The sequence below is a fragment of the Poromitra crassiceps genome (genome assembly GCF_964638095.1).
Source record: "Poromitra crassiceps genome assembly, chromosome: 22".
NCBI classification, from domain to species: Eukaryota; Metazoa; Chordata; class Actinopteri; order Beryciformes; family Melamphaidae; genus Poromitra; species Poromitra crassiceps.
Window position 1 is genome coordinate 16,925,293 of NC_139647.1, and position 14,540 is coordinate 16,939,832.

Here is a 14,540-nt window from a genome sequence, read left to right on the forward strand (position 1 = left end):
ATGACATCTACATCAAAGGGCCAGTTGGCGGCGCTGCCACGCACAGAGATCCTCACATACTGGGTGCTTTCCTTTGGCTCTCACCTGTACTCTTTCTACGAACTGCACAGATTCTCCACAGGTAAGACAAAGACAGACACGCTCGATAGCGCAGTTAAAGTTTGATTACAGTATATTATTATTAACCCATTGATACCTGATGCAGCATTTGCATGTATATCCCTCATTTGTGTGCATATCCCTTTAAGACGGTTCGCGGTCTTAAAGGGATACACACACAAATGCTGCATCAGGTATCAATGGGTTAAAGCTGCAGGAAAATGAACCTGTCCTTTCTCCTGTTTGACCTCAGAGCATGAAGCAGGATTAGAGAGAGAATCGCAGCTTGAGAAAGGCCTTCTGAAGCACTTGAAAAGGGTGAGTTCAGTGTTCTAATCAATCTCAAGAACTAAAGAAGAGAGCGGTAACTCTCGGTAACGCTGGTGCCAGCGGTAAGAGTGATAACTTTGTCTCACCTATATTTGTAATGCAAAATTCATTAGCAAAACTCAAGAGAATATGAATGATTCTATCCATGTACAATCGAACTAAAAACATACAAAGATATCTTTGTTGTTCAAAGTAATACATGGAAGACTGAACCAAATGACTGTAGTTTCAGTTTTTATCCCACTGTTTTTTTTTATATAAAGAAAAACCAGCCCCGCAGTACATTTTGAGAGAACGTCCTGCTCCACAGGGTTCATCCCTACATCCTCTTCCCAGCTCACATGTGTTGAAAGCCCCATGATGAAGTTTGTTGTTTTTGTCAGGATCCCACAGACTTTGAGTGGACTTTCTGGAGCGAATGGGCCAGGAAGTCTTTGCTGTGGACTCTGATCGGACATGGCCTGCTATCTAGATTGACCAGCATCTTTTCCCCCAAGGTAGGTTAGGAACAGCTGCTACACAAAAGTAAAATACTGTAGATAATGTTGCTGTTAAGTGACAATTTTGAATCCAACACATCCCTGATGTCTCCAACAACAGCTTAGGGTGCCAGCGCTCTTGGTGTATGGCCTGCTAGCAGCCTGCAGTGTATTGGGCCTTAAAGGTGTGGCTGTGCTGCTGGCACACCTGGGCCTGTCCTTCTCAGTGGCCCAGCTCCGCAGACCGGCTCTGTCGTGGACCTGCAGCCTGCTGCTGCTCACCACCCTCCACATCCAGCCGCTGCAGGAGCTCCAGGTGGGTTGGAACAGTTCAGACATGCTTGCTTATTAAAGGAACACTAATAATGGCCGTTTATTCTATGTTATAGGACTTCGAATAAATCACATTTGGAGAATCACTGTTCAATCCAATATTCAAATTTTCGTGCATTTTTGCCATCTGATTATCATGGAGGAAAATGTAATATATAAAATGGACACAAGAGGGCACCAGACACTGAGGAGACCTGCAGACACTGGCAACTTTGGTCCAAAATGCTTTCCCCGTAACACTGAATTGAAGTTGAGTGAATTTGAAATGACTTTGACCGTGGTTTTCAGTTGAATCTTATTTTGTGCAGTTTATCAGATTGAGTCAAGCAGATTCTTTCTGATCTCTATCATACTTAAAGTGTGTGGTAAAATACAGTATGGTAGCAGAGACAAATTCATACTAGGTGGGAATTAAATCTGTTAGACGGGGCATGATTTCAACGTAATGCGCACATAATCTTATACTGCTGTATGTGAAATACTGTCGATGCTAACGCCTGATAGACCTGTGTAGGCCAAACACTGAAGAAGAAGAACAACAACTCTTTCCCTCCCACACACTCTCACATTCTGACTCCTGAGTGTAAGCAGGGCTTTTGCACCCAGATTTAAAACATTTTTTTAAAGATTTAAATTATATTGAATGAAAGAACCTTTCAAAGGGGCCTGTTATAGTTGTTGTAAGCCATGTTCATGATTATTTGGGAATTGTGAGATTTTCCTAGCGAATTATCGATATGCCACAATTTTGCTGATGTTCTGATCAAGCATCTGATAAAGGCATCTGATAAAACAATGATTTTAAAACACCTCTATATTTTAGCTCATCCACATTTTGCAGTTTTAGGCTTGACAAACCTCTGAAATGTATCACGTTATTGCAGGGGGGAATGGATTGAATGATTTTTCCAAAATGGTCACTGTTGATGTATGGCGTGGGAACATGTTACAATTCACTGGACTTACCATTGTGTCCAACAGAGAGGCTGGTATAAGACAGAGGAGGAGTACTACCTGTTACTCTTCAGCGTCGCCGTCTGTGGTCTTCGCTTTATCAGCTTCAGCCTCGACCATTGCTGGCGCCCCCTGGAGGCTGGCGGAGTTGAACAGCTCTACTGGTTGTTTTCCTACTCCTTTTATCATCCCTTGTTCTACAATGGACCCATTATCACCTACAAAGACTACACTCAGCAAGTAAGAGCAACAGTCAAGCTTATTCAAACACGTAAGCTGCGGTTTGGTGTCGAGAACTGCTTCTTTTGTCATTGTCTAGAGAAGAGCCAGACGACTATGGATAAAAAGGGCTCAGACTCCTAAACGCTTCGCCCAATAGAGAGCCAAAGTGGAACGTCACTTCCTGCTTCAGCACTGTACCAAAGATTTTCATCCGGCATTTATTTTCCCATAGACATTTCGTAAAATGTTTATAAAAACAGTTTTACTTCGTCAAATCAAACGGTTCAGATATATTTAGAAACAGGAGAGACCGCATAACATTTCACTCGGACCAAAACGTAAAGAAATCGCGGATTTAAAGAAAAAAAAAGTCTGTGTTTTTTTAAGTTTTGGTCGGAGTGAAATGTTCTATGGTCTCTCCCGATTCTAACTATAGCTGAACCGTTTGGTTTGACGAAGTAAAACTATTTTTATAAGCATTTTACGAAATGTCCATGGGGAAAATAAATGGCGGATGAAAATCTCTGGTACAGTGCTGAAGCAGGAAGTATGCGGTCACTTTGCCTCTCTATATGGATGTAAATGCCATCAAGTTAAAGCTGACAGTCTGCACTTGACCCATAGTGTGTGCTTGAGAACAGCGCCAAAACGGCAACAAATGTATCACAATCCAAATATTAGAGACAGCACTGTACACTCATTAGGGGGTTGGGTGTCTTTACCCAATAGCACCTCAGAATGAGTTTTTGTGTGTGCTAGAGCTTGTCTGACGCTCCTGTTTTGAAGTCCACCTGTTGTTTTAAACGACCGAACACACACTAGAAGCGTTTATGACGCACGTCAAACTGCCTCGACGCGATGAGGGACCCAGCAGCGGCCAAAGCGCTCTCTCTCTCTGTGCAGCCGCTGTCAGACCCCGCCTGTCTCACGCCTTCATATGCCCCCCCCCCAAACAAATCTCACGCCAGTTTAAAATATAGCCAGCATAAAACGACACTATAGCAAGACTGTTCTGAACCAAGTGAGAATGTTCTAAACACATCGGCGAGCAAAATCTATATTTCCCTGCATGTCGTGATGAGATGAGATCGGCGAAAGTTGGGAGAGACGCGTGGGATTGCGATCGAGAATTTGGTAGCGACAACAGTTTTGAATTGAGAGAGACGTGTCTGCTGCTACACACTGGAGCAGACTGAAGTGAAATGACTATCCTCACAATGCGTCTGTATGGCTAAGAGGAGTCACTGCACTCCTTTTCATTTGATCTCACAATGGCTGGAAATAATATCTGTAACCGTAGTAACATTTTACACCGGTAACCAGAGGCGTCAGTTTATCCATAAGATGTTAATAAACTGCCACTGACAGTGGCATCGTATGCTCTTTTTCATAAAAAAAATAAAAGTTTGCTTATTAATTCGATAAAAATGTATCACCGGAAAATTGTATCTTGCCATCGCAAACAGCTGGCTAAAGGATGACTTTTCCCGTCTGGCTGGCTACTCAAAATTTTGGGGAACCCCCTGAGAGCATAATGAGAGCGTGAGACAGGCGGGGACGAAAGTGGCTTCACAGAGAGAGACACACGCAGAGAGAGAGAGAGAGAGAGAGAGAGAGACCCACACGCAGAGAGAGAGAGAGAGCGAGAGACCCACACGCAGAGAGAGAGAGAGAGAGAGAGAGAGAGAGAGAGAGAGACCCACACGCAGAGAGAGAGAGAGAGAGAGAGCGCTTTGGTCCCTGCTGGGTCCTCACTTGACGCTCCAAAATAGAAACTCATTGGCAGTCTGACGCACCTCCTAATGCTTCTAGTGCGCGTTCGGGCCGTTTAAAACAACAGGTGGGCTTCAAAACGCCAGCGTCAGACGTCTCCAGTGCGTCAGACGACGCTGCCAGCGAGTCCCCGCAGCGTGTGCACTCCCATTAACGATTTGCCCAACCTTCTGCTCCTAAAGATGCGGAGACCTGCTGAGGAAAGAGACACAGACAAAGCTGCTTACGGCTACTTGCTGCTCAGAGCCGGGAGGATCGTTCTCTGGTGGCTTATCGCAGAATACATGATCCACGTCATGTACATGCATTCCATCCAGACTAACGAGACCTACTTAGAAATCCTTCCTCCTTGGGCTTTGGGTATGTCTGTGTTTGCGCTTTTCTTATTTTTTATTAAGAAAATATATGATTGAGTATTTTGCTCGATGGTACATCTGTGACTTCAGATCCACTGGAGCAATGCTAGAACATGTTGATGAGATAGATGCAGGACTCAAAGACACTTTATCCCACCACTCATAAAATGTCACTCCATCAAACTTCCATCAAATATACTGATAATAACTGACTCAATCATTGCTATCTCTTCACCTGTAAACTGTCCGCTAATAACATAACTGTGTACCTTTGGTGTAGTGTATTTTCTTGGCCGTTTAGAAACAGCAGTGGATAAATAGTGCCCATATTTTTTGTGGTACTATTTTTTTTAGTTAATATAGTAAATAGCAGATTTTGAAATGTTATCAAAACATGAGTGAAAAGTGAACCCGCAGGAGAACACTGGGAGGGTGCCATGAAAATAAGGAATTGGAAAGTTGTGATGGTTGGCCAATATGCTCCTGGCACACTCGTGTGTTGTCTTGGCGCAGTCTGCATGGAGTCAGAATGTTTTGGTCCATGGATACCGCCCATACACACAGCCTCATGCAGAACCTTCTTCAGTAGCAAATGACCTTACCCCAAATCTAAGGGAATGGTCTACTATGGAAACTATCAACTATTTTATTTCCCCCATATCCCAGGTGGCCTGGCCCTGGCCCTGGTCCAGTTCTTCTATGTGAAGTACCTGGTACTGTTTGGCTTACCATCTCTGCTGGCCACACTGGACGAGCTGGTTCCCCCGAAGCTTCCTCGCTGTGTCAGCATCATGTACAGTTTCACAGGCATGTGGAGGTGAGTTCATCTTGGGGAACCGACACCGCCGGCAATTTCATTATGCAATTGAACAATGTTCACCTTCCCTTCATGTTGGCTCCATGTTGGCGTGTATGGCTCGTTAAGGCTCTCGATCCTGACTGTCTGTGGATGTGCGCATACAAAAATGACTCAATCCAATCTGTAGCTCGAATAACACATAATGACACTGGATCAGAGAGCAGATCCTGAAGCCGAGCCCCAGAGAAAGAGAACACTAAAAAAGCTGTTGTTTTTCGCACGATATCTCGATTTCAGATAGATCGAGAGCTGTCCGTGGGGGTGGGGGGGACCCGGTTGTGCTCAGGGGAGGGAGGCAGTGACAATGCACCCCCAATCCCCCGGTCTTCTTGATGAGAAGGTGTCATGTCAAGTCCTTCAAGTGGTGACTGTGCTTTGGCAATCAATTCTCTGAGCGTTGTGATTTGTCTAATCGTCGGCCATTGCTGGCAATCAGAACAATAGGTTACCTCTACAACATCAAGCACAGTGTTCAGAATCAAGCTAAAATGGTTTGCTGTATGTTACTCTCACAAGATGAATATATATCTTATATCTTATAATTATATATATATATATATATATATTATATATATATATATATATATATATATTATATATATATATATATATATATATATATATATATATATATATATATATATATATATATATATATATATATATATATATATATATCACATGAGTTAGTGAGCAAGCTACTTGAGTGGTGCTTTCCCCAAATTAGCCTTTCTCAGTCCAGAATAACACAAATTGTCATATAATGTATTTGAATAAAACTGTTTATATTATTTGAAGTTCTGGAGAAGCTCAAAGGCTGCTGGATAAACTCCAACTGCATTTTCAAAAACATATTGAAGCCAAATTAAAGTCTCCCTCCAAAAATATTGTTACAACACTGCCAACCCTCATTGCTTTGTTTACAGTGATTTATTGGCTGGAAGGTCTTGTTTTCTCTTCCAAATGTATTCCCTGGGTTTTTGACATGGCAGTTTTACAGCATCTCGCAACTAAGCATATTGCATATTGAAAAGGTTGTTATTTGTAGTGTTTGTCAATGCTGGAGTAAGCACTGTATTTTTTATGGTCTCTAAGCCCATGTGCTCAGGTGTTTATTATTATGTAAATGTCTAACTCATTATTTCCCTACTCTTTTAGGCATTTTGACGAGGGTCTGTATCGATGGCTCATCAGGTAAGAGGCACTTTATCAAATTCTATGAGTGGTGGATAGCACGATTCAAATCTGAATGCTTATTAAAAATGTTAATTTCACTCTAATTCAGAAAATACCTAATAATTGGACTTCCTTGTTTTCTTTGTTTGTACCACAAACCTAATTTACAAGCACAGCAGAAACACAGTCAAGCTTCCACGTGACCAGTTTTTGTCTCATATGTGGAATAGTGTGTTACGTGTTGCACACTCAAAGAGCTCGTTCACTAGGGGTGTGCCACCTTAGGCACCTCACGATTCGATTCGATTACGATTAAGGGTGCTACGATTCGATTATTAAACGATTACGATTAATCGCGATTTTCGATGCATCTTTTTCACCAAACAGGATTTTTTTTAAGCAAGGTATATTTGTCAGTATCCATTAACTAAAGTAAACAAACAAATGTACCGTAAATTCCGGACTATAAGCCGCAGCTTTTTCCCCGTTTTTTGGCCCTGCGGCTTATATAACGGTGCGGCTTATCTATGGATTTTTTCGAAAAAAGAAAAAAAAAAAAAAACGGAATTCTCTCTTCTTTAGCACTCTTTCTAACTATAAATCCACTTCTGTTTTAATTTCCTCTCTTGCCCTCTTTTCACCACACCGCGGACACTGTGTGCACTGTAAAAAAAAACACAGGTGGTGTTGTGTTATGTTGTTTTGTTGAAATGTTAATAAATGGGAGCTTCCTCAAACAGCCATCTCTTTCCCGACAATCCCCTCTGTGCATGAACCCTTACATATGGTAATTAAACATTAAAACACAAAAAAAAAAAAAAAAAAAAAAAACATTAAAACACCTGCGGCTTATAGTCCGGTGCGGCTTATATATGTAACAAACAGGCAATTTTGCTGCTGCGGCTTATACTCCGGTGCGGCTTATAGTGCGGAAATTACGGTACCTCCATTATCTTCAGTTGCGACTGAAGTCCACGCATCACATGTTACAGCCACCCTGCATGCTTTCTTCAGTGATTCCAGTTTCCAGTACTTCGGTTTTGGTCTCGTTTTACAGTTAAGGAACTGCTTTCCGGGCGAAATACCGTATTTTTTGCAAATAAAGCAAAAAAAAAATTGAAAAAAATAAAATAAAAATGCAATTTTTTGCAAATCGATAATCGAACATTGTGAATCGATTTTAATCGTCACGTGACTAATCGCGATGCATCGATTATACGATTAATCGGCACACCCCTATCGTTCACTATTGGACATTGTGAATGAGGACATGTGACATGTGTGGACAGTGGACTTGCTAGTTGAATTACCCTAAAAAAGGTGTCACTCCACAGACAGCTGCCTGCCATCATGTGCACCTCAGCAGACAAGGAGGGTGAATTTGCATGTAGGCCTTTTCACGATTATGAGCTTGCATAATATTAGAGGTGTATAGAGAGCCAAAGTGAACGTCACTTCCTGCTTCAGCACTGTACCAGAGATTTTCATCCGCCATTTATTTTCCCATAGACATTTCGTGAAATGCCTATAAAAAATAGTTCTACTTGGTCAAACCAAACGGTTCAGCTATATTTAGAATCGGGAGAGACCGATTGTACCGAGCATTTCACTCCGACCAAAACAAAAAAAAACAACATCATCGAAAAAATATTTTCTTTAAATCTGCAATGTTTTTACCTTTTGGTCTGAGTGAAAATGCTACGTGGTCTCTCCTGTTTCTAAATATATCTGAACCGTTTGGGTTTGATGACCCAGTGCTCCCCTGCTGCTTCTGAAGTGAAAGTGCCGTCAAAGAGGTTTGAACGCGGTTCTGAAATGTTGCTGTAATTGTCTTGAAGAACACCAGAGGAGTGCGTAGGTGTTTGAGATGATGCACTCCACATGACTCACTCCTCCTGAGTCTCCTGTCTCCCTGGGCAGCTAATTGGCTCTTTCTATTCCTTGTAGCCAGGTAGGCCATCAGTAACGTAAAAGAAAGGTGATGCGCTCAGTCATATGGCCTTTGACTGACAGACGACTCGCCTATGGGCTAGCTACTGATGCCGGCTAACCTTGCGTCACCCAGGCTCTCAACAGACTCTTCAGACCCCCTTGGTGACTTTATTCCCCCAAGTGACTAGCAATAAATCTGGGGGCTTATTCTGTCACGGGGAACAATGTTGATGTGTTGAATCCCAAAGCTTTGCTCATACACAGATAGCTTTCTGAGCCTGTTAGCTGCGTGTGTGTGCGTGTGCGTGTGTGTGCGTGTGTGTGTGTGTGTGTGTGTGTGTGGGTGTGTGCGTGCGTGCGTGCGTTTTGACGTTTGCCTGCACTCTTGTTCAAGATACATCTACATCCCATTGGGAGGTTCCCAACATGGCGTTCTGTACAAAGGGCTGTCCACTGGCCTGGCGTTTGGGTTCGTCTGCCTCTGGCACGGGGGCCATGACTACCTGCAGTACTGGGCGCTGATGAACTGGGCCGGAGTTCTGCTGGAAAATGGATTGAAGGCTCTCTTTGACTCGTCCTTTATTCACTCTATTGTTGTAAGTTTGAGATCCAACCATTCATCTCCCAGAATGCAACGCATTTGAGACAAAAGAGAAAGGAATACTTTGGAAAATGTGAACTAAACAAACAAAACAACTGAGATAATCTGATTTATTAAGAAAGAAATCCATGGAGCTACTTCAGGCTGCGCAGCTATTGCACAACGTTAATCTGCGCAGCCACCGCAGATTAAAGCGTGCAATGCTGTTGATGTTCTTTGCATCTCAGATTTATGACGACAATATTTTGTGGATTAATTGACGTTGACGTTCCCCAGGAGCGCAATTTGTCTGCAGCCATGAAAAGGCGCTGCATTGCCCTTCTCTCGGCCTTCTCCACTGCCATGCTCATCCTCTCTAACCTGGTGTTTCTCGGGGGAATCCATGTTGGCAGGATCTTCTGGAAGCGGGTCTTCGTTCAAGGTAAATTGCTTTTCCACAACACTCGCTCAACAGGATGTGTGAATGCCTTTATTCTGCAGTATTGTTTCAGCGCACATTTACAACATTTGTTTTCAATGTGGAGAATCAGCCATATGGTATTTTACTATCCAGTGTAAATCTAATGATTTGATGATTGCAGTTTTCCACATTTCAATCCAATTATCACAGCAACGCAAACTCAAGTTCCAAAGGCAGAGTTGGTGACAGCTTTTAATAGCCAGCAACAATACTTGTTTAAAGAAAATATGACTTGAAAGAACTTATGCTGAAGCCCATATACCTAAGGATATTGTGGCATCGGGGAGCAGCAGGAACAGAAACCTGAACCTCAGATTTCAAATCATAAACTTGAATTAACTGGTGATAAAATAAATAAATAAATAAAAAGCATAATTGACAGAAGGAATCAACAAGAAAAATCTCTGGAGTTGCCAGGTCAGACAGGCAGGTTGCAGTGCAGCTGACATTGGTGAATTGGTTGCTCAAAGGTAGATGGCTGAGGGGGAATTATACTGTACACGCTATTATAATTACTATTATAAATTATATAGTGTAGTCTAAACATATTGTTATAGTCTAAAATGAAACATTAAGATTCAGATAGTTCGCTGTGCGCAGAAACACTGTTATTCACCTGCCATGCCTCACAGTCACATATACCCCCTGTAATGAAAATGGCTCAAGGCTGACAGCTGGTCAGCAGGTGGTTTTATGAACCGAGGTATATGGTCAGCAGCCCCTTTGTCTGCTGGACTAAAAGGCAAATGTGAAAGAATGGACATGGTGTTGAACGCTGCCAGGATATTTTTGAACATTGTGGACATTTCTGGAATGGAGCTGGATGACACACTGAGGGAAGGGTTTGTAATGACTCAGACAATTGCGTCTGCAGGGTCTCATAGAACGGACAACGGCGTGATTGGGGTAATTTGGGTGGACATTGTCGTTTTTATACTGTTACAACTTGTACTATGTAGCTTTAGCAATCCAGTAGGTGGCGGTAATGCAACATTTAAGGATGCCAGCCGCCATAAAACTCTAAGGAAGAAGAAGAAGGCACGGTGGCTAAAGGTTCCTGGATGTGGTGGTGGGACAGAGTAGAGATAGATAACATACTGAGGTACTTCAGAAGTTTGATTTACAAACACAAGACTATGTGCGGATTATATTATCACGAATATATAAACTGGAACCGGGACTCCGTTTAACTCTGATGGAAGAAGCTCCTCTCTTATGGGACTCAGGTGAATGGTTTAGCTGTGAAGCTAACGTTAGCTGTGCAGCTATGAGCTTTGAATGATAAAAATGTTTGTCAGTAAATAGTCCAGGAGGAAATGTTCCTGTCACAGTGTGAAAATGAAAATTTCTAAAGCCCAGAAGCTGCACAGAGAAGCCTTGTCTCCAGACATCCAGCAGCTGTTGGTCATTAAAGAAGAGGTTCCCGCTGAGCAGCAGGAGTGGAACCCCAGTCTGGACCAGGAGGAACTCTGGAACAGCTGGGAGGGAGAGCAGCTTCAGGAGGACCCAGAGCCCCCACGCATTAAAGAGGAACAGGAGGAACTCTGGACCAGTCAGGAGGGAGAGCAGCTTCAAGGGCTGGAGGAGGCTGATCTCACCAAGTTCCCATTCACTGGTGTCCCTGTGAAGAGTGAAGATGATGAAGAGGAACCTCAGTCCTCACAGCTTCATCAGAGCCAAACTGGGGAGAACAGAGAGGCAAAGCCTGTAGCTAGCAGCTCAACTGGACAAATGAAAACAGAAGCTGATGGTGAGGACTTTGAAGTATCCAATCCGGCTAGTGATTTACAGACAATTAGTGATGACAATACAGACTCTTATGAACCTGAGACTGAAGACGGTGATGATGATTGGATGGAAACTAGGAAACATCGATCAGGTTTTTCTCAAAAATCGCAATTGCAACAACACATGGTTAGCCACACAGGAGAGAAGCCATTTCATTGCCCATTCTGTGGTAAAACTTTTGGTTTTAAAGGAAGCTTGAAACGACACACGAGAGTCCACACAGGCGAGAAACCATTTATTTGCTCAGTCTGTGGTAAAGGTTATTGTAAAAATGCAGAATTGAAGATGCATATGAAGGTCCACACAGTTGAGGAACCATTTAGCTCACAGATGAATCAAAGCCAAACTGAGGAGAACAGAGAGGCAGAGCCTCTAGCCAGCAGCTCAACTGAACAGATGCAAACAGAAGCTGGTGGAGAGGACTGTGGAGTAACAGAACCAGCCAGGAACCTAGATCCAGCTAGTAGTTTACAACCAGCTAGTGATGACAAGATTTCAGACTCTTCTGAACCTGAGACTGAAGACTCTGATGAAGAATGCATGGAAACTAGTGAACCTCAGTCATGTTTAGACTCGCAGAGAAACGGTGTTCTTGGGAAGAAACATTTGAGTTGCTCAGTTTGTAGTCAACATTTTGGTAATGAAGCACACTTAAAGACACACATGATAGTCCACACAGGTGAGAAACAATTTACTTGTTCAGTCTGCGGTAAAGGTTTTGGTTGTAAATCAAGGTTGAAAAGACACATGATAGTCCACACAGGTGAGAAACAATTTCTTTGCCCAGTCTGTGGTAAAGGTTTTGGTCAAAAAGAGGACTTGAAGAAACACATGATAGTCCACACAGGAGAGAAACAATTTAATTGCTCAGTCTGTGGCAAAAGTTTTGGTTGTAATTCAAGCTTGAAGACACACATGCTAGTCCACACAGGTGATAAACAATTTACTTGTTCAGTCTGTGGTAAAGGTTTTGGTTGTAAATCAAGTTTGAGAAGACACATGTTAGTCCACACAGGAGAGAAACAATTTCTCTGCTCAGTCTGTGGTAAAGGTTTTGGTCAAAAAGAAGACTTGAAGAAACACATGATAGTCCACACAGGAGAGAAACAATTTAATTGCTCAGTCTGTGGTAAAGGTTTTGGTCATAAATCACACTTGAAGAGACATATGATAGGTCACACAGGACAGAAAGAATTTAATTGCTCAGTCTGTGGTAAAGGTTTTGGTGAAAAAGCACACTTGAAGACACACATGGTAGTCCACACAGGAAAGAAACAATTTATTTGCTCAGTCTGTGGTAAAGGTTTTGGTCAAAAAGGACAATTGAAGAGACACATGATAGTCCACACAGGAGAAAAACAATTTAATTGCTCAGTCTGTGGTAAAGGTTTTGGTGAAAAAGCACGCTTGAAGACACACATGATAGTCCACACAGGAGAGAGACAATTTATTTGCTCAGTCTGTGGTAACGATTTTGGTCATAAAGCAGACTTGAAGAGACACATGATCGTCCACACAGGAGAGAAGCAATTTAATTGCTCAGTCTGTGGTAAAGGTTTTGGTCATAAAGGAGCCTTGAACAGACACATGTTAATCCACACAGGAGAGTAAACATTTAATTGCTCAGTCTGTGGAGGAGGGGGGATCTGAGCGTTTACATTTATAGATTTGCTTGCCCCACTGGCGGAATTCCCCCTCTGGGATTAATAAAAGTACCTACCACTGCCCTGGCCAAACTTGACCCACTTCATCGTGCTGCTCTGAGATATATATCTAACTCACCTTATAGGACTCACCATTGTATTTTATATTCTCTGATTGGTTGGCCCTCACTTGCTTTGGCAGGATGCAGCATTGGCACATTTCAATGCCATCTTAGGCGAGTTACCGCTCTACATCTGCTCCAAATTGGCCTCAGATCCAGCACTTGGTTTGGTTTTTGAGGTGCCAAGTGTGAAGACTGAGGCTGGGAAAAGGAGTCTCTTATTTTGGCCCTCGGTCCTGGAACGATCTGCAATTTCCACTTAAACTGGATCCTCTTATTTATTTTTTTAGTTTCCAACCAAGAGATCACTGAGGTCCTCGCCATTAGTTGTTCCTGTCGAAATGTGTAATTTAGAACGCTATTATCTTCTGTAATGTGCTTCTGTCTTTGTATTTTTTCCTCTCCCTGTTTTAATTGGTTTCCATGTTGTAAGTATTGTCTTTGTCACGCCCTGGGGTGTGATTTTTGCTGCCTTCTTGGCCAAGTCAGCATTGTAAAAGAGATTTCTATCTCAATTGCTTTTATCTGCTTGAATTAAACGTTAAATAAATAAATAAAAAATTTACTAGTGTCCAAATTCTGTTAATTTGATTCACTATATCATGTTGATGGTTTCAACTCGACGACATATACATTTTAAATTTCTCCCAGCTTACTTCCTATTATGGTGTTTGCAAAATATGGCTTGTTTATCCTTAGTCCACCTGACCTTTCTGTCACTGCACAGCGAGCTGGTTATAGGCTACAGCTGTGCATAAAGCAGCCTGTGCGTGTTGTCAATGAGATGGAGAAAAGAATAGATCATTGAAATGCATTGTGGTTGCAGGTGCAGGTTACTGAGAGACTCTGGAGGCAAGCCAGTTGGGAGGAGGTCCGGACAGCTGTCCCTGCTCGAAATAGAACAATAAAAGAAAAACTGTAGCATAGAAGTACTGTAACTTCAGTGAGACTTGACCCAAGGAAAATAATCAAGTAAAAATGTTTGCAATTTCATACTTAGTTTTGAGAAAGCATCAATAGTAGTTCATCAATATCAATAAAGGAAACTAAGACCTATTCAGGTCAAAATTAGTTGAGGAGTGGATATACAATGAATCAGTTACATACTGTAAGAATGGGGTTGTTAAAAATATTTACAATTATTAATGAAACAATGTCAGAGTATATTGATTAAGGTTTTTATGTTTGTTTTTATTTGTATTTCAGGCTGGTCTACCATTGCCCCACCAATGTTGGCTTTCCTCTACTGCTTTGCTCAGATCGGACTTGAGTGGACTTCTGACCCACCATGAGTACCCCTTTAGGGCTGGAGAGAGTCGACCCCATGATTTTGTATTTATTTATCCTTTATTTATCCAGGATGTATATATCCATTGAGGTTTCAATATCTCTTCTTCCAGGACATTGTTCATA

The 14,540-nt window shown here is 42.2% G+C and overlaps 1 protein-coding gene across 1 annotated transcript; it reads left to right on the forward strand.

Annotated features, from left to right (window-relative positions):
* Positions 1-14,419, forward strand: hhat (hedgehog acyltransferase; the record flags this gene model as incomplete). The annotated part of the gene is made up of 11 exons (XM_083658449.1): positions 1-121; positions 353-417; positions 813-926; positions 1,030-1,224; positions 2,223-2,435; positions 4,373-4,550; positions 5,213-5,363; positions 6,564-6,599; positions 8,908-9,109; positions 9,391-9,535; positions 14,334-14,419. 11 exons carry the CDS (start codon positions 1-3, stop codon positions 14,417-14,419), a joined length of 1,506 nt encoding a protein of 501 aa, XP_083514575.1.
* Between the last annotated feature and the right edge of the window lie 121 nt (positions 14,420-14,540).